Genomic DNA, 16784 nt, shown 5'->3' on the forward strand with positions numbered 1-16784 from the left:
GTTAATGTAGCTTAACAACAAAAGCAAGGCACTGAAAATGCCTGGATGGGTACTTACACCCCATAAACAATAAAGGTTTGGTCCTGGCCTTTCCATTAGTTCTAGGTAAAACTACACATGCAAGTATCCGCGCTCCTGTGAGAATGCCCTTAAAATCATACTTGACCAAAAGGAGCGGGCATCAAGCACACTACCAAGTAGCTCATGACGCCTTGCTTAACCACGCCCCCACGGGATACAGCAGTGATAAAAATTAAGCCATGAACGAAAGTTCGACTAAGCTATACCTATATTCTAGGGTTGGTAAATTTCGTGCCAGCCACCGCGGCCATACGATTAACCCAAATTAATGGAACAACGGCGTAAAGCGTGTTTAAGAGAACAACAAAATAAAGTTAAATTCTGACTAAGCTGTAAAAAGCCCTAGCCAAAATAAAAATAAACCACGAAAGTAACTTTACAGATCTCCGAGTACACGACAGCTAAGACCCAAACTGGGATTAGATACCCCACTATGCTTAGCTTTAAACCCAGATAATTTGCCCAACAATATTATTCGCCAGAGTACTACTAGCAACAGCCTAAAACTCAAAGGACTTGGCGGTGCTTTATATCCTCCTAGAGGAGCCTGTCCTATAATCGATAAACCCCGATAAACCTCACCAACTCTTGCTAATTCAGCCTATATACCGCCATCCTCAGCAAACCCTAAAAAGGAACTGCAGTAAGCACAAACACAAGACATAAAAACGTTAGGTCAAGGTGTAGCCCATGAGTTGGGAAGAGATGGGCTACATTTTCTTACTAAAGAACACTCAAATAACCACACGGAATCCCTCATGAAATAGGGGGCCTAAGGTGGATTTAGCAGTAAATCAAGAATAGAGAGCTTGATTGAATTAGGCCATGAAGCACGCACACACCGCCCGTCACCCTCCTCAAATATAACACCATAAACTAAACATATTAAGCATGTACAAGATATTAGAGGAGATAAGTCGTAACAAGGTAAGCGTACTGGAAAGTGCGCTTGGACACATCAAAGTATAGCTTAAACCAAAGCACCTAGTTTACACCCAGGAGATTCCACTCGCTTAATGGATACTTTGAACAAGAACTAGCCCGACCCACCCCAAACTCAACTCATATACACAACTAAACTAAAACATTTACCTACCATAAAAGTATAGGAGATAGAAATTATACTCGGCGCTATAGAGAAAGTACCGCAAGGGAAAGATGAAAGATAACCTACAAGTAAAAAACAGCAAAGATTACCCCTTTTACCTTTCGCATAATGAGTTAACTAGAATAATTTAGCAAAGAGACCTGAAGTTAAACACCCCGAAACCAGACGAGCTACCTACAAACAGTCCCATGGGACCAATCCGTCTATGTGGCAAAATAGTGGAAAGATTTGTAGTTAGAGGTGAAAAGCCTACCGAGCCTGGTGATAGCTGGTTGTCCAGGACAGAATATCAGTTCAAACTTAAACCCTGCCTAAAAAACCAATAATTTTAATGCAGGTTTAAAGTATAGTCTAAAAGGGGACAGCCTTTTAGACATAGGATACAACCTTTATTAGCGAGTAAGCACTATCAACACCATAGTTGGCCTAGAAGCAGCCATCAATTAAGAAAGCGTTAAAGCTCAACAACCACAATCACCCCAATATCTCAAATAGTATCCAACTCCTAATACTCAACTGGACTATTCTATTAATAAATAGAAGAATTACTGTTAATATGAGTAACAAGAAGAACTTCTCCCAGCACAAACTTATATCAGAACGGATGACCCACTGATAGTTAACAACAAAATGAGTTCAATCTACAAACAAGACACCCATTAAATAAGTTGTTGACCCAACACAGGAGTGCACCAAAGGAAAGATTAAAAGAAGTAAAAGGAACTCGGCAAACACAAACCCCGCCTGTTTACCAAAAACATCACCTCTAGCATACTAAGTATTAGAGGCACTGCCTGCCCAGTGACATCTGTTCAACGGCCGCGGTATCCTGACCGTGCAAAGGTAGCATAATCACTTGTTCCCTAAATAGGGACTTGTATGAATGGCCACACGAGGGTTTTACTGTCTCTTACTTCCAATCAGTGAAATTGACCTTCCCGTGAAGAGGCGGGAATATCCCAATAAGACGAGAAGACCCTATGGAGCTTCAATTAACTAGCCCAACAAGGACAAACAACAACCTACCAGGCATAACCACCCTATACTGTGGGCTAACAATTTAGGTTGGGGTGACCTCGGAGCATAGAAAAACCTCCGAGAGATAAAAGCCTAGACTAACAAGTCAAAGCATTATATCATTTATTGATCCAAACCACCTTTGATCAACGGAATAAGTTACCCTAGGGATAACAGCGCAATCCTATTTAAGAGTCCATATCGACAATAGGGTTTACGACCTCGATGTTGGATCAGGACATCCCAATGGTGCAGCAGCTATTAATGGTTCGTTTGTTCAACGATTAAAGTCCTACGTGATCTGAGTTCAGACCGGAGTAATCCAGGTCGGTTTCTATCTATTTAAGGCTCCCCCCAGTACGAAAGGACAAGGGAAGCAAGGCCCACTTTACATAAGCGCCTTAAAACTAATAGATGATCTAATCTAAATCTAATAGTAACTAATAACCCCGCCCTAGAAAAGGGCTTGTTAGAGTGGCAGAGCCCGGTAAATTGCATAAAACTTAAACTTTTATAACCAGAGGTTCAACTCCTCTCTCTAACAACATGTTCATAATTAACCTTTTAATAATAATCGTCCCCATCCTCCTCGCAGTGGCATTCCTCACTCTTGTAGAACGCAAAGTACTTGGCTACATGCAACTACGTAAAGGACCCAACGTTGTAGGCCCCTACGGGCTACTTCAACCAATCGCGGATGCTATTAAGCTCTTCACCAAAGAACCTCTTCGTCCCCTAACATCCTCCATCTCCATATTTATTATCGCACCCATCCTAGCCCTCACTCTAGCCCTAACAATATGAACCCCCCTGCCTATACCATACCCCTTAATTAATATAAACCTAGGAATTCTATTCATACTAGCTATATCAAGCCTAGCAGTATACTCAATCCTATGATCAGGATGAGCTTCAAACTCCAAGTACGCACTAATCGGAGCTCTCCGAGCAGTAGCACAAACAATTTCTTACGAAGTAACACTCGCAATTATTCTTCTATCTGTCCTACTACTAAGTGGATCCTTTACCTTACCAACCCTGATCACCACCCAAGAACATATCTGACTTATTGTCCCATCATGACCTCTAGCCATAATATGATTCATCTCAACCCTGGCAGAAACCAACCGAGCCCCTTTCGATCTTACAGAAGGTGAATCCGAGCTGGTCTCCGGGTTCAACGTAGAATATGCCGGAGGCCCTTTCGCACTTTTTTTCCTAGCAGAATATGCTAACATCATTATAATAAACATCTTCACAACCATCCTATTTCTAGGGGCATTCCACAACCCACTAATACCCGAACTATACACAATTAACTTCGTAACAAAATCTATACTCCTCACCATCTCATTCCTATGAGTACGAGCATCATATCCACGCTTCCGATACGACCAGCTCATGCATCTTTTATGAAAAAACTTCCTCCCACTAACGCTAGCTCTATGCATATGGCACGTAACAATACCCATTATTACAGCTGGTGTACCGCCCTTAACATAAGAAATATGTCTGACAAAAGAGTTACTTTGATAGAGTAAAACATAGGAGCTCAAACCTCCTTATTTCTAGAACCATAGGAATTGAACCTACACCTAAGACTTCAAAAATCTTCGTGCTACCTAACCCCACCACATTCTACACAGTAAGGTCAGCTAAATAAGCTATCGGGCCCATACCCCGAAAATGTTGGTTTACACCCTTCCCGTACTAATAAACCCCTTCATCCTTATCATAATCTCTTCCACTATCATCCTAGGAACACTTATCGTAATGGTAAGCTCACATTGGCTCCTTATCTGAATTGGATTCGAAATAAACATATTAGCCGTCATCCCAATGCTAATAAAACGATTTAACCCCCGAGCCATAGAAGCCTCCACTAAATATTTTCTCACTCAAGCAACCGCATCTATATTACTTATACTAGCAATCATCATCAATCTGCTATACTCAGGCCAATGAACCCTTACAAATATACTAGACCCAACCGCTTCCACCATTATAACCCTAGCCCTCTCCATAAAACTAGGACTATCCCCTTTCCACTTCTGAGTCCCCGAAGTGACACAAGGCATCCCACTATCATCAGGCCTGATCCTGCTTACATGACAAAAACTAGCCCCATTATCTGTTCTCTATCAAATCTCCCCCTCAATCAATCTAGATATTCTCCTCACAATTTCCATGCTATCAATTATAGTCGGCGGATGAGGAGGACTAAACCAAACCCAACTACGAAAAATCCTAGCATACTCCTCAATCGCCCATATAGGATGAATAACAGCTATTCTAGCCTATAACCCAACAATAACACTACTTAACCTAGTCCTATATATCCTAATAACCACCACCACCTTCATACTATTCATGTACAATTCATCCACCACCACTCTATCACTATCCCACTCATGAAATAAAACACCCCTAATCACCGCATCAATCCTAGCAATAATATTATCCTTAGGAGGCCTCCCCCCTCTAACAGGATTTATCCCCAAATGAATAATTATTCAAGAACTCACAAAAAACGACAGCATCATCATGCCCACGCTCATAGCTATTACAGCCCTACTCAACCTATACTTTTACATGCGCCTAGCATACTCTACATCCCTTACAATATTCCCATCAACTAATAACATAAAAATCAAATGACAATTCACAAGCACAAAACAAATACCTTGCCTAGCCCCAATAATCGTTATCTCAACACTCGCCCTCCCTCTAGCCCCAATACTATCAGTACTAAACTAGGAATTTAGGTTAAACCAGACCAAGAGCCTTCAAAGCTCTAAGTAAATGAAGTACATTTAATTCCTGCCAATAAGGACTGCAAGATTTCACCTTACATCAGCTGAATGCAAATCAACTACTTTAATTAAGCTAAGCCCTTCTAGATTGGTGGGCATCTACCCCACGAAACTTTAGTTAACAGCTAAAAACCCTACTCAACTGGCTTCAATCTACTTCTCCCGCCGCGAGAAAAAAAAGGCGGGAGAAGCCCCGGCAGGGTTGAAGCTGCTTCTTTGAATTTGCAATTCAACATGAAATACACCACAAGGCTCTGGTAAAAAGAGGACTCAACCTCTGTACTCAGATTTACAGTCTAATGCCTACTCAGCCATTTTACCTATGTTCATCAACCGTTGACTCTTTTCAACTAATCACAAAGACATTGGCACCTTATATCTGCTATTTGGCGCTTGAGCAGGCATAGTAGGTACCGCCCTAAGTCTTCTAATCCGAGCCGAACTAGGTCAGCCAGGAGCCCTTTTAGGCGACGATCAAATTTATAATGTAATTGTTACTGCCCATGCATTCGTAATAATTTTCTTCATAGTAATGCCCATTATAATTGGTGGCTTTGGCAATTGACTAGTCCCTTTAATAATTGGTGCGCCCGATATAGCATTCCCTCGTATAAATAACATGAGCTTCTGACTATTACCACCCTCATTCCTACTCCTTTTAGCCTCATCAATAGTTGAAGCAGGAGCCGGAACTGGCTGGACCGTATACCCCCCTCTAGCAGGTAACCTGGCCCACGCAGGAGCTTCAGTGGACTTAACCATTTTCTCTCTCCACCTGGCAGGGGTTTCATCCATCCTAGGGGCTATTAACTTCATTACAACAATTATTAATATAAAACCTCCAGCCCTTTCCCAATACCAAACACCACTATTCGTATGATCCGTACTCATTACCGCCGTTCTCCTACTCCTATCACTCCCTGTCCTAGCAGCGGGGATCACTATATTATTAACTGACCGAAACCTAAACACAACCTTTTTTGATCCCGCTGGAGGAGGAGACCCAATCCTCTACCAACACCTATTCTGATTCTTCGGGCATCCCGAAGTCTACATTCTTATTCTCCCAGGGTTCGGAATAATCTCACATATCGTTACATACTACTCAGGTAAAAAAGAGCCATTTGGATACATGGGAATAGTCTGAGCTATAATATCAATCGGCTTCCTTGGTTTTATTGTATGAGCCCACCACATATTTACTGTAGGCATAGACGTAGACACCCGTGCATACTTCACTTCTGCCACTATAATTATTGCCATTCCCACAGGGGTAAAAGTCTTCAGCTGATTAGCCACATTGCATGGGGGAAATATTAAATGATCTCCCGCTATACTATGAGCCCTCGGGTTCATTTTCCTGTTTACAGTTGGAGGGCTGACTGGTATTGTTTTGGCCAACTCATCTCTAGATATTGTTCTCCACGACACATATTATGTTGTAGCACACTTCCACTATGTTCTATCCATAGGAGCGGTATTCGCTATCATAGGGGGCTTCGTCCACTGATTCCCCCTATTCTCAGGCTACACACTAAACATGACCTGAGCAAAAATCCATTTCTTAATTATATTTGTAGGCGTTAACATAACCTTCTTTCCTCAACACTTTCTTGGCTTATCCGGAATGCCACGACGCTATTCTGACTACCCTGACGCCTATACCACTTGAAATACTGTGTCCTCCATGGGCTCTTTTATTTCACTAACAGCCGTCATCCTAATAGTCTTCATAGTATGAGAAGCCTTCGCATCAAAACGAGAAGTCGCATCAGTAGAACTGACAACAACAAATCTAGAGTGAATGCACGGGTGCCCACCACCTTACCATACATTCGAAGAACCAACCTATGTAATTCCAAAATAAGAAAGGAAGGAATCGAACCCCCTTATATTGGTTTCAAGCCAACACCATATCCACTATGTCTTTCTCTACCAGTGAGATATTAGTAAAATTTACATAACTTTGTCAAAGTTAAATTATGGGTGGAACCCCCTTATATCTCTATGGCGTATCCCTTTCAATTAGGCTTCCAAGATGCCACATCCCCCATTATAGAAGAACTATTACACTTCCACGACCACACACTAATAATTGTCTTCTTAATTAGCTCCCTTGTACTTTATATTATTTCAGTCATATTAACAACTAGCCTTACCCATACAAGCACAATAGATGCACAAGAAGTAGAGACAATCTGAACCATTCTCCCCGCTATTATCCTTATCATAATTGCCCTTCCATCGCTACGAATCCTCTATATAATAGATGAGATCAACAATCCAACCCTAACTGTAAAAACAATAGGCCACCAATGATATTGAAGCTATGAATACACAGACTATGAAGACCTTAACTTCGACTCCTATATAATCCCAACCTCTGACCTAAAACCAGGGGAACTGCGCTTACTAGAAGTAGATAATCGAGTAGTCCTACCCATGGAAATAACTATCCGTATACTAATTTCATCAGAAGATGTCCTACACTCATGAGCTGTGCCCTCCCTAGGCCTAAAAACTGATGCCATCCCGGGCCGTCTAAACCAAACTACTCTACTGTCAACACGACCTGGCCTCTACTATGGTCAATGCTCCGAAATTTGCGGGTCAAACCACAGTTTTATGCCAATTGTCCTTGAAATAGTTCCCCTGAAACACTTTGAAAAATGGTCATCATCAATGCTCTAATATCATTAAGAAGCTAAAGTAGCATTAACCTTTTAAGTTAAAGACTGAGGACCTACCCCTCCTTAATGAAATGCCACAACTAGATACATCCACATGACTTATTACTATTCTACCAATAGTCTTCACCCTATTCATTATCATACAATTAAAAATTTCAAACCACATCTTTCACTCCAGCCCAGAGCCCACAGAAGTTAAATCACTAAAACACTCTACCCCCTGAGAAGCTAAATGAACGAAAATCTGTTCTCCTCTTTCATTACCCCTACTATAATAGGCCTGCCTATCGTAGTTCTCATTGTCATTTTCCCTAGTATACTATTTCCCTCAACTAACCGACTAGTCAATAATCGACTAATCGCCATCCAACAATGGCTACTTCATATAACATCAAAACAAATGATAATAATCCACAATCATAAAGGCCAATCCTGAACTCTAATATTAATATCACTCATCCTTTTTATTGGCTCAACAAACCTTCTAGGCCTTCTTCCACACTCATTTACACCCACCACTCAACTGTCCATAAACCTAGGCATAGCCATTCCCCTATGGGCCGGGACTGTACTTCTAGGATTTCGCTATAAGACAAAAGCCTCTTTAGCCCATTTTTTACCACAAGGAACCCCTCTGCCCCTCATCCCAATACTAGTAATTATCGAAACTATTAGCCTGTTCATCCAACCAATAGCCCTCGCTGTACGACTAACAGCCAACATCACCGCCGGACATCTGCTAATTCACCTAATCGGAGGGGCTACCCTAGCTCTACTAGGCATTAGCACAACTACAGCTTTCATCACCTTCATCATCTTAATTATATTAACCATTCTAGAATTTGCTGTCGCTCTAATTCAAGCCTATGTCTTCACACTACTAGTGAGCCTCTACCTACATGACAATACCTAATGACCCACCAAACCCACGCATATCATATAGTCAACCCCAGCCCTTGACCGCTCACAGGAGCCCTCTCCGCCCTCCTCCTAACCTCTGGCCTAGTCATGTGATTTCATTTCAACTCCATACTTCTCCTATCCCTAGGCCTGATAACCAACACACTAACTATATATCAATGATGGCGGGATATTATCCGAGAAAGCACCTTTCAAGGACACCATACACCAATCGTACAAAAGGGCCTCCGGTATGGAATGATTCTATTCATTACCTCAGAAGTATTCTTCTTCGCCGGCTTCTTCTGAGCCTTCTATCACTCAAGCCTAGCCCCAACCCCAGAGCTAGGAGGATGCTGACCCCCTACAGGCATTACCCCCCTAAATCCCCTAGAGGTCCCTCTCCTCAACACATCTGTCCTTCTAGCCTCAGGAGTATCCATTACCTGAGCCCACCACAGCCTTATAGAAGGCAACCGTAACCACATGCTACAAGCCCTGTTCATTACAATTGCCCTAGGACTATACTTCACATTACTCCAAGCCTCAGAGTATTATGAAACCCCCTTTACAATCGCAGATGGGGTATATGGCTCAACATTCTTTATAGCCACTGGATTCCACGGCCTTCACGTAATCATTGGGTCAACCTTTTTAATTGTATGCTTCCTACGCCAACTAAAATTCCACTTCACATCCAACCACCACTTCGGATTTGAAGCTGCCGCCTGATATTGACACTTTGTAGACGTCGTTTGACTATTCCTATACGTGTCTATCTATTGATGAGGATCATATTCTTTTAGTATTAAATAGTACAGTTGACTTCCAATCAATTAGCTCTGGTATACCCCAGAAAAGAATAATAAATCTCGTATTAACCCTCCTAACAAATACCCTGCTATCTTCATTACTTGTAATTATTGCATTCTGACTCCCACAAACCAATGTTTACTCAGAAAAAGCTAGCCCATATGAATGTGGGTTTGACCCCATGGGATCAGCTCGCCTCCCTTTCTCTATAAAGTTCTTCCTGGTCGCAATTACATTTCTACTCTTTGACCTAGAAATTGCTCTACTCCTACCCCTACCATGAGCCTCCCAAGCCAACGACCTAAAGACTATACTTACAATATCTCTACTCCTCATCTCCCTCCTGGCCATCAGCCTAGCCTACGAATGATCCCAAAAAGGCCTAGAGTGAACCGAATAATGATAATTAGTTTAAACAAAATAAATGATTTCGACTCATTAGATTATGAACATATTCATAATTATCAAATGGCCCTAATCTACATAAACACCATTCTGGCCTTCACAGTATCACTGCTAGGCCTACTACTATATCGATCTCACCTGATATCCTCACTCCTATGCTTAGAGGGTATAATATTATCTATGTTCGTAATAGCAACAGTAATTATCCTAAACGCACATCTCACCCTATCAAGCATAGTACCTATTATTCTACTAGTATTCGCCGCTTGCGAAGCGGCCCTCGGCCTCTCACTGCTCGTTATAGTATCAAACACCTACGGAGTTGACTACGTACAAAACCTAAGCCTTCTACAATGCTAAAAATTATTATCCCTACAGCCATACTAATTCCCCTTGCATGACTATCAAAACACAGCATAATCTGAATTAACTCAACAGTATATAGCCTCCTAATCAGCCTCCTAAGCCTCCCACTCCTTAATCAATTCAACGACAATAGTCTAAACACTTCACTCATGTTTTTTTCCGACTCCCTATCAGCACCTTTACTAATATTAACTATGTGATTACTACCACTCATACTAATCGCCAGCCAGCACCATCTATCCAAAGAATCACTTACCCGAAAAAAACTATTTATTACCATGCTAGTTCTACTCCAAGTATTCTTAATCATAACTTTCACTGCCACAGAACTAATTATATTCTATATCCTATTTGAAGCAACACTTCTTCCTACCCTAATTATTATTACACGCTGAGGAAATCAAACAGAACGGTTGAACGCAGGCCTTTACTTCTTATTCTACACGCTAGTGGGGTCTCTCCCCCTTCTAGTAGCACTAATATATATCCAAAACCTTGTAGGGTCCCTAAATTTCCTACTAATAGGGTACTGAATAAAACCTCTATCCACCACCTGAAGCAACGTATTTCTATGGTTAGCATGCATGATGGCATTCATAGTAAAAATACCCCTCTATGGGCTCCACCTCTGACTACCAAAAGCACATGTAGAAGCCCCCATTGCCGGCTCAATGGTCTTAGCCGCCATCCTACTAAAATTAGGCGGCTATGGCATACTACGAATTACAATTGCACTAACCCCCGTAACCAGCTCTATGGCATACCCATTCCTAATATTATCCCTCTGAGGAATGATCATAACCAGCTCAATTTGCCTGCGCCAAACTGACCTAAAGTCTCTCATCGCATATTCCTCTGTTAGCCACATAGCTTTGGTCATTGTAGCAGTCCTAATCCAAACACCATGAAGCTATATAGGAGCAACAGCCCTAATAATCGCCCACGGCCTCACCTCCTCAATACTATTTTGCCTAGCAAACTCCAACTACGAGCGCATCCATAGCCGAACTATAATCCTAGCCCGAGGACTACAAACTATCTTTCCCCTAATAGCGGCCTGATGACTACTAGCAAGCCTCACTAATCTGGCCCTACCACCAACAATTAACTTAATCGGAGAACTATTCGTAGTCATAGCAACATTCTCATGGTCTTCTACTTCCATTATTCTCATAGGTACCAACATCGTCATTACTGCCCTCTACTCTCTATATATACTTATTACAACTCAACGAGGAAAACAAACACACCACATTAACAACCTCCCTCCCTCCTTTACCCGAGAAAATATACTCATAGCCATACATCTGCTACCACTACTTCTCCTATCCATCAACCCCAAAATCATCCTAGGACCCCTATACTGTAAATATAGTTTAACAAAAACATTAGATTGTGAATCTAATAATAGAATCTAAAGCTTCTTATTTACCAAGAAAGTATGCAAGAACTGCTAATTCATGCCCCCATACCTAACAATATGGCTTTCTTACACTTTTAAAGGATGGTAGTTATCCATTGGTCTTAGGAACCAAAAAATTGGTGCAACTCCAAATAAAAGTAATAAATATATCCACCCCCTCAGTCCTAGTTTCCCTTCTAATGCTTTTAGCACCTATCATCTCAACCACCCTCAACCTCCACAAAAACAACTCCTACCCCCATTACGTAAAAACAACCATCGCTTATGCCTTCACAATTAGCCTCATCCCTATGATAATATTTATCCAGTCAGGGCAAGAAACTATCTTATCAAACTGACATTGAATTACTATTCAAACCATCAAACTTTCTCTCAGCTTCAAGCTAGATTACTTCTCAATAATTTTCATGCCCGTAGCACTATTCGTTACATGGTCTATCATAGAATTCTCCATATGGTACATGCACACAGACCCTTATATTAATCGATTCTTCAAATACCTACTAATATTCCTCATCACCATACTTATCTTAGTCACTGCCAACAATCTGTTCCAACTCTTTATCGGATGAGAAGGAGTAGGAATTATGTCCTTCTTACTAATCGGCTGATGATACGGCCGAGCAGATGCAAACACCGCAGCCCTGCAAGCCATCCTATATAACCGAATCGGAGACATCGGCTTCCTAGCAGCCATGGCATGATTCCTCTTCAACTCCAACACATGAGATCTGCAACAAATCTTCTCACTCAACCTTAACAACACTAACTTCCCCCTAATAGGGCTAGTCCTTGCTGCAACAGGGAAATCAGCCCAATTCGGACTCCACCCATGACTACCCTCAGCCATAGAAGGTCCAACACCTGTCTCAGCCCTACTCCACTCCAGCACAATGGTCGTAGCAGGTGTATTTCTCCTCATTCGATTTTATCCACTAATCGAAAACAACTACCCCATCCAATCCACAATCCTATGTCTAGGAGCTATCACCACCCTATTCACCGCAATCTGCGCCCTCACCCAAAACGACATCAAAAAAATTGTAGCCTTTTCCACCTCCAGTCAACTAGGTCTAATAATAGTAACAATTGGTATTAACCAACCTCACCTAGCGTTCCTCCATATCTGCACCCACGCATTCTTCAAAGCCATACTATTCCTATGCTCCGGATCAATTATTCACAGCCTTAACGATGAACAAGACATCCGAAAAATAGGAGGCCTATTCCATACCCTACCCTTTACCACTACTGCCCTAACTGTAGGCAGCCTAGCATTAACAGGAATACCTTTCCTAACAGGATTTTACTCCAAAGACCTGATCATTGAGTCCGCCAACACGTCTTATACCAACGCCTGAGCCCTAACAATTACCCTTATTGCCACCTCCCTGACTGCTGTCTACAGCACCCGCATTATCTTCTTCGCCCTACTCGGCCAACCACGCTTCCCTACACTCATTATTATCAACGAAAACAATCCCTACCTAATAAACTCCATCAAACGCCTCCTGATCGGAAGCATCTTCGCCGGATTCCTCCTTACCAACAACATTGTTCCAATAACTATCCCACAAATAACTATACCCCTCTACTTAAAGATAACAGCCCTATCCGTAACTATCCTAGGCTTTACCATTGCCATAGACCTCAACACAGCCACACAAAACCTAAAATTTAAACGCCCCCTAGCCCCCTCCAAATTCTCCACCCTTCTCGGCTACTTCCCAACAGTCATACACCGCTCCCTCCCCTTAATAAACCTCATCCTAGGCCAAAAAATAGCCTCTCTCCTACTAGACTTAGCCTGACTAGAAATCGCACTACCCAAATCAATCTCCCAACTTCAAATAAAAACCTCAACTTTAATTTCCAGTCAAAAAGGCCAAATCAAATTATATTTCCTCTCTTTCTTCCTTACACTCGCCCTAACCCTACTTATATTTAATTTCCACGAGTAACCTCCATAACAACTACAACCCCAATTAATAAAGACCACCCAGTAACAACCACCAACCAAGCCCCATAACTATATAAAGCAGCCACCCCCACTGCCTCCTTACTAACAACCCCTGAATCCCCAACATCATAGACTACTCAATCCCCCATACTACTAAACTCAAACAGAACCTCAAACCCATCCCCACTCAACACACACAATACAAACACAACTTCCATAACCAAACCAAAAATAAAAGATCCCAACACAACCTTATTAGACACCCAAACTTCGGGGTACTGCTCCGTAGCCATAGCAGTGGTATAGCCAAAAACCACCAACATCCCACCCAAATAAATCAAAAACACCATTAATCCTAAAAAAGACCCACCATAACTTATCACAATTCCACATCCAACCCCACCACCAATAATTAACCCTAACCCCCCATAAATAGGAGAAGGCTTAGAGGAAAACCCAACAAAACTAACAACAAAAATAGTACTTAAAATTAATACAATATACGTCATCATCATTCCCACATGGAATTTAACCACGACCAGTAGCATGAAAAACCACCGTTGTATTTCAACTATAGGAACACAATGACCAACATCCGCAAATCCCACCCACTATTCAAAATTATCAACGACTCATTCATTGATCTCCCCACCCCCTCAAGTATCTCATCCTGATGAAACTTCGGCTCCCTCTTAGGCATGTGCCTAGCAATCCAAATCCTGACAGGCCTATTCCTAGCAATACATTACACATCCGACACCGCCACCGCCTTTTACTCCGTAACCCATATCTGCCGAGACGTCAACTACGGCTGAATCCTACGATATCTCCACGCCAACGGAGCTTCCATATTCTTCATCTGCCTGTTTCTACACGTAGGCCGAGGCATTTACTATGGCTCCTACACATACACAGAAACATGAAACATCGGAATTATTCTCCTCTTCACCGTCATAGCAACAGCATTTATAGGGTATGTCCTCCCATGAGGACAAATATCTTTCTGAGGCGCAACAGTCATCACCAACCTTCTCTCAGCCATCCCCTATATTGGAACCAACCTCGTAGAGTGGGTCTGAGGTGGCTTCTCCGTAGACAAAGCCACTCTCACTCGATTCTTTGCCCTCCACTTTCTTCTTCCATTCATCATTACAGCCCTAGTAATGGTACACTTGCTATTCCTACACGAAACAGGCTCAAATAACCCCACAGGAATTCCATCAGACGCAGACATAATCCCATTCCACCCCTATTACACAATCAAAGACATCCTAGGACTGATACTTATACTCATAGCCCTTATATCCCTAGTACTATTTTCACCAGACTTACTGGGAGACCCAGACAACTACACTCCAGCCAACCCACTCAACACCCCACCCCATATCAAGCCAGAATGGTATTTTCTATTTGCCTACGCCATCCTACGATCAATCCCAAATAAACTAGGAGGGGTGGTAGCCCTAGTCCTATCCATCCTCATCCTAGCTGCAATTCCCCTGCTTCACACATCAAAACAACGTAGCATAACTTTCCGACCGATCAGTCAATGCCTGTTCTGACTTCTAGTCGCAGACCTTCTTACACTAACATGAATCGGCGGACAGCCTGTAGAACACCCATTTATCCTTATCGGACAGCTAGCTTCTATCCTCTACTTTCTTATCATCCTAGTCCTCCTCCCACTCGCAAGCATCGCAGAAAACCATCTCCTTAAATGAAGAGTCTATGTAGTATATTAATTACTCTGGTCTTGTAAACCAGAAAAGGGGAACAACAACTTCCCCCAAAGACTCAAGGAAGAGACTTCAAGTCCCACTATCAACACCCAAAGCTGAAATTCTACATTAAACTATTCCTTGCACCCCTATATGAATGGATTCATCACTACCCCATGTAACACCCCCGTATTAAATTTTATCAAACACCAACCACTGCCCTATGTAATTCGTGCATACTTTCATATACCACAATCATTATATACATACATACTATGTAAATAGTACATTAATTATTTACCCCATGAATAATAAACATGGACATATAAATCAATTATAGTAAGATATATAATGTATAATCCACATGAACTTACATGTCAATATGAATATTCTTGACCATATTAAAATATATACAGTACATAGTACATTATATTATATATCGTACATACCACATTAAGTCAAATCAATTCCAGTCACCATGCGTATCACCTCCATTAGGTTATCTCTTGATTCACCAACTCACGTGAAACCAGCAACCCTTGCGAGAAGGATCCCTCTTCTCGCCACGGGCCCATGAACCGTGGGGGTTTCTAAGAATGGGGCGTAAACGGCATCTGGTTCTTTCTTCAGGGCCATCTCACCTAAAATCGCCTATTCTTTCCTCTTAAATAAGACATCACGATGGGTTAGTGACTAATCAGCCCATGCCGACACATAACTGTGGTGTCATGCCTTTGGTATCTTTTTTATTTCGGGGTATGCTTGGACTCAGCTATGGCCGTCAAAGGCCTTAACACAGTCAAATAAATTGTAGCTGGACTTATATTGAACCACGCGTCATTAGACATCAAAATCAAAGGGTACATAGCAGTCAATGGATCAGGACATAGAATCGGCCGGGGATGCTGTATAAAGTCAGATAACACACAGTCAATTAGGTCTAGCATATAATCCTAGAGGCGTTATTCAGTCAATGGTTTCAGGACATAATGAATTTTTCGGTATACGCATACGCATACGACGCATACGCATACGCATACGACGCATACGCATACGCATACGCATACGCATACGCATACGCATACGCATACGCATACGCATACGCACACGCACACGCATACGCATACGACCCATACCCATACCCATACGTACTAGGTTATTTTAGCAAACCCCCCTTACCCCCCGTTAAATCTAATATCATGCACAACTATCAATGTCTTGCCAAACCCCAAAAACAAGAACTAGCACATACATGATGCATTCGAGATTAATTTTTACTCATTTAGCGTTATTAACCTCTACGACTTAACGAAATATCACCATTCAACTTTTATTACCAACCTGATACAAACCTAGTACTTTAATGATTCCATTTTCCTTAGACAGCTACCCCTCTAGATTTGAAATCACCCCCCCATCCTTCAAAACCCAACTATTCATTTCGCACTTCCACTCTTTCCGGACTTCCCTTTCTTACCATGTAAGAATTT

At 41.9% G+C, this 16784-nt stretch overlaps 13 protein-coding genes and 24 non-coding genes across 37 annotated transcripts, besides 1 other annotated feature; 28 read left to right on the top strand and 9 right to left on the bottom strand. All coding sequences in view use genetic code 2, as the record gives it.

Annotated features, from left to right (window-relative positions):
- On the top strand, window positions 1–69 carry C316_mgt01. Its single transcript has one exon. It is a non-coding gene; the product is annotated as a tRNA-Phe (tRNA).
- Window position 70: 1 nt separating this feature from the next.
- C316_mgr02 lies at window positions 71–1040 on the top strand. The gene has a single exon. It is a non-coding gene; the product is annotated as a s-rRNA (ribosomal RNA).
- Window positions 1041–1110, top strand: C316_mgt02. Its single transcript has one exon. It is a non-coding gene; the product is annotated as a tRNA-Val (tRNA).
- C316_mgr01 lies at window positions 1111–2674 on the top strand. Its single transcript has one exon. It is a non-coding gene; the product is annotated as a l-rRNA (ribosomal RNA).
- Window positions 2675–2750, top strand: C316_mgt03. Its single transcript has one exon. It is a non-coding gene; the product is annotated as a tRNA-Leu (tRNA).
- A 2-nt stretch (window positions 2751–2752) lies between these two features.
- ND1 (NADH dehydrogenase subunit 1) lies at window positions 2753–3708 on the top strand. Its single transcript has one exon. A coding segment is annotated over exon 1 (956 nt).
- On the top strand, window positions 3709–3777 carry C316_mgt04. The gene has a single exon. It is a non-coding gene; the product is annotated as a tRNA-Ile (tRNA).
- C316_mgt05 lies at window positions 3775–3847 on the bottom strand. The gene has a single exon. It is a non-coding gene; the product is annotated as a tRNA-Gln (tRNA).
- A 3-nt stretch (window positions 3848–3850) lies between these two features.
- On the top strand, window positions 3851–3919 carry C316_mgt06. Its single transcript has one exon. It is a non-coding gene; the product is annotated as a tRNA-Met (tRNA).
- Window positions 3920–4961, top strand: ND2 (NADH dehydrogenase subunit 2). The gene has a single exon. A coding segment is annotated over exon 1 (1042 nt).
- Window positions 4962–5029, top strand: C316_mgt07. Its single transcript has one exon. It is a non-coding gene; the product is annotated as a tRNA-Trp (tRNA).
- Window positions 5030–5033: 4 nt separating this feature from the next.
- On the bottom strand, window positions 5034–5102 carry C316_mgt08. Its single transcript has one exon. It is a non-coding gene; the product is annotated as a tRNA-Ala (tRNA).
- On the bottom strand, window positions 5103–5175 carry C316_mgt09. Its single transcript has one exon. It is a non-coding gene; the product is annotated as a tRNA-Asn (tRNA).
- Window positions 5176–5210: an origin of replication (L-strand origin).
- On the bottom strand, window positions 5208–5273 carry C316_mgt10. Its single transcript has one exon. It is a non-coding gene; the product is annotated as a tRNA-Cys (tRNA).
- A 1-nt stretch (window position 5274) lies between these two features.
- Window positions 5275–5340, bottom strand: C316_mgt11. The gene has a single exon. It is a non-coding gene; the product is annotated as a tRNA-Tyr (tRNA).
- A 1-nt stretch (window position 5341) lies between these two features.
- Window positions 5342–6886, top strand: COX1 (cytochrome c oxidase subunit I). Its single transcript has one exon. It carries the CDS (start codon window positions 5342–5344, stop codon window positions 6884–6886), a length of 1545 nt encoding a protein of 514 aa, YP_006665748.1.
- Window positions 6884–6952, bottom strand: C316_mgt12. The gene has a single exon. It is a non-coding gene; the product is annotated as a tRNA-Ser (tRNA).
- Window positions 6953–6959: 7 nt separating this feature from the next.
- C316_mgt13 lies at window positions 6960–7026 on the top strand. The gene has a single exon. It is a non-coding gene; the product is annotated as a tRNA-Asp (tRNA).
- On the top strand, window positions 7027–7710 carry COX2 (cytochrome c oxidase subunit II). Its single transcript has one exon. It carries the CDS (start codon window positions 7027–7029, stop codon window positions 7708–7710), a length of 684 nt encoding a protein of 227 aa, YP_006665749.1.
- Window positions 7711–7713: 3 nt separating this feature from the next.
- On the top strand, window positions 7714–7779 carry C316_mgt14. The gene has a single exon. It is a non-coding gene; the product is annotated as a tRNA-Lys (tRNA).
- Window position 7780: 1 nt separating this feature from the next.
- ATP8 (ATP synthase F0 subunit 8) lies at window positions 7781–7984 on the top strand. Its single transcript has one exon. It carries the CDS (start codon window positions 7781–7783, stop codon window positions 7982–7984), a length of 204 nt encoding a protein of 67 aa, YP_006665750.1.
- ATP6 (ATP synthase F0 subunit 6) lies at window positions 7942–8622 on the top strand. Its single transcript has one exon. The coding sequence runs from the start codon at window positions 7942–7944 to the stop codon at window positions 8620–8622; it is 681 nt and encodes a 226-aa protein (YP_006665751.1).
- On the top strand, window positions 8622–9405 carry COX3 (cytochrome c oxidase subunit III). Its single transcript has one exon. A coding segment is annotated over exon 1 (784 nt).
- On the top strand, window positions 9406–9474 carry C316_mgt15. The gene has a single exon. It is a non-coding gene; the product is annotated as a tRNA-Gly (tRNA).
- Window positions 9475–9822, top strand: ND3 (NADH dehydrogenase subunit 3). Its single transcript has one exon. The coding sequence runs from the start codon at window positions 9475–9477 to the stop codon at window positions 9820–9822; it is 348 nt and encodes a 115-aa protein (YP_006665753.1).
- C316_mgt16 lies at window positions 9823–9890 on the top strand. Its single transcript has one exon. It is a non-coding gene; the product is annotated as a tRNA-Arg (tRNA).
- ND4L (NADH dehydrogenase subunit 4L) lies at window positions 9891–10187 on the top strand. Its single transcript has one exon. It carries the CDS (start codon window positions 9891–9893, stop codon window positions 10185–10187), a length of 297 nt encoding a protein of 98 aa, YP_006665754.1.
- On the top strand, window positions 10181–11558 carry ND4 (NADH dehydrogenase subunit 4). Its single transcript has one exon. A coding segment is annotated over exon 1 (1378 nt).
- Window positions 11559–11626, top strand: C316_mgt17. Its single transcript has one exon. It is a non-coding gene; the product is annotated as a tRNA-His (tRNA).
- Window positions 11627–11684, top strand: C316_mgt18. The gene has a single exon. It is a non-coding gene; the product is annotated as a tRNA-Ser (tRNA).
- A 2-nt stretch (window positions 11685–11686) lies between these two features.
- On the top strand, window positions 11687–11756 carry C316_mgt19. Its single transcript has one exon. It is a non-coding gene; the product is annotated as a tRNA-Leu (tRNA).
- On the top strand, window positions 11757–13577 carry ND5 (NADH dehydrogenase subunit 5). Its single transcript has one exon. The coding sequence runs from the start codon at window positions 11757–11759 to the stop codon at window positions 13575–13577; it is 1821 nt and encodes a 606-aa protein (YP_006665756.1).
- On the bottom strand, window positions 13561–14088 carry ND6 (NADH dehydrogenase subunit 6). The gene has a single exon. It carries the CDS (start codon window positions 14086–14088, stop codon window positions 13561–13563), a length of 528 nt encoding a protein of 175 aa, YP_006665757.1.
- Window positions 14089–14157, bottom strand: C316_mgt20. Its single transcript has one exon. It is a non-coding gene; the product is annotated as a tRNA-Glu (tRNA).
- A 3-nt stretch (window positions 14158–14160) lies between these two features.
- Window positions 14161–15300, top strand: CYTB (cytochrome b). Its single transcript has one exon. It carries the CDS (start codon window positions 14161–14163, stop codon window positions 15298–15300), a length of 1140 nt encoding a protein of 379 aa, YP_006665758.1.
- Window positions 15301–15371, top strand: C316_mgt21. Its single transcript has one exon. It is a non-coding gene; the product is annotated as a tRNA-Thr (tRNA).
- C316_mgt22 lies at window positions 15371–15438 on the bottom strand. The gene has a single exon. It is a non-coding gene; the product is annotated as a tRNA-Pro (tRNA).
- Window positions 15439–16784: the final 1346 nt, after the last annotated feature.

The sequence above is a fragment of the mitochondrial genome of Hipposideros armiger (assembly GCF_001890085.2).
Source record: "Hipposideros armiger mitochondrion, complete genome".
Taxonomy (NCBI): domain Eukaryota; kingdom Metazoa; phylum Chordata; class Mammalia; order Chiroptera; family Hipposideridae; genus Hipposideros; species Hipposideros armiger.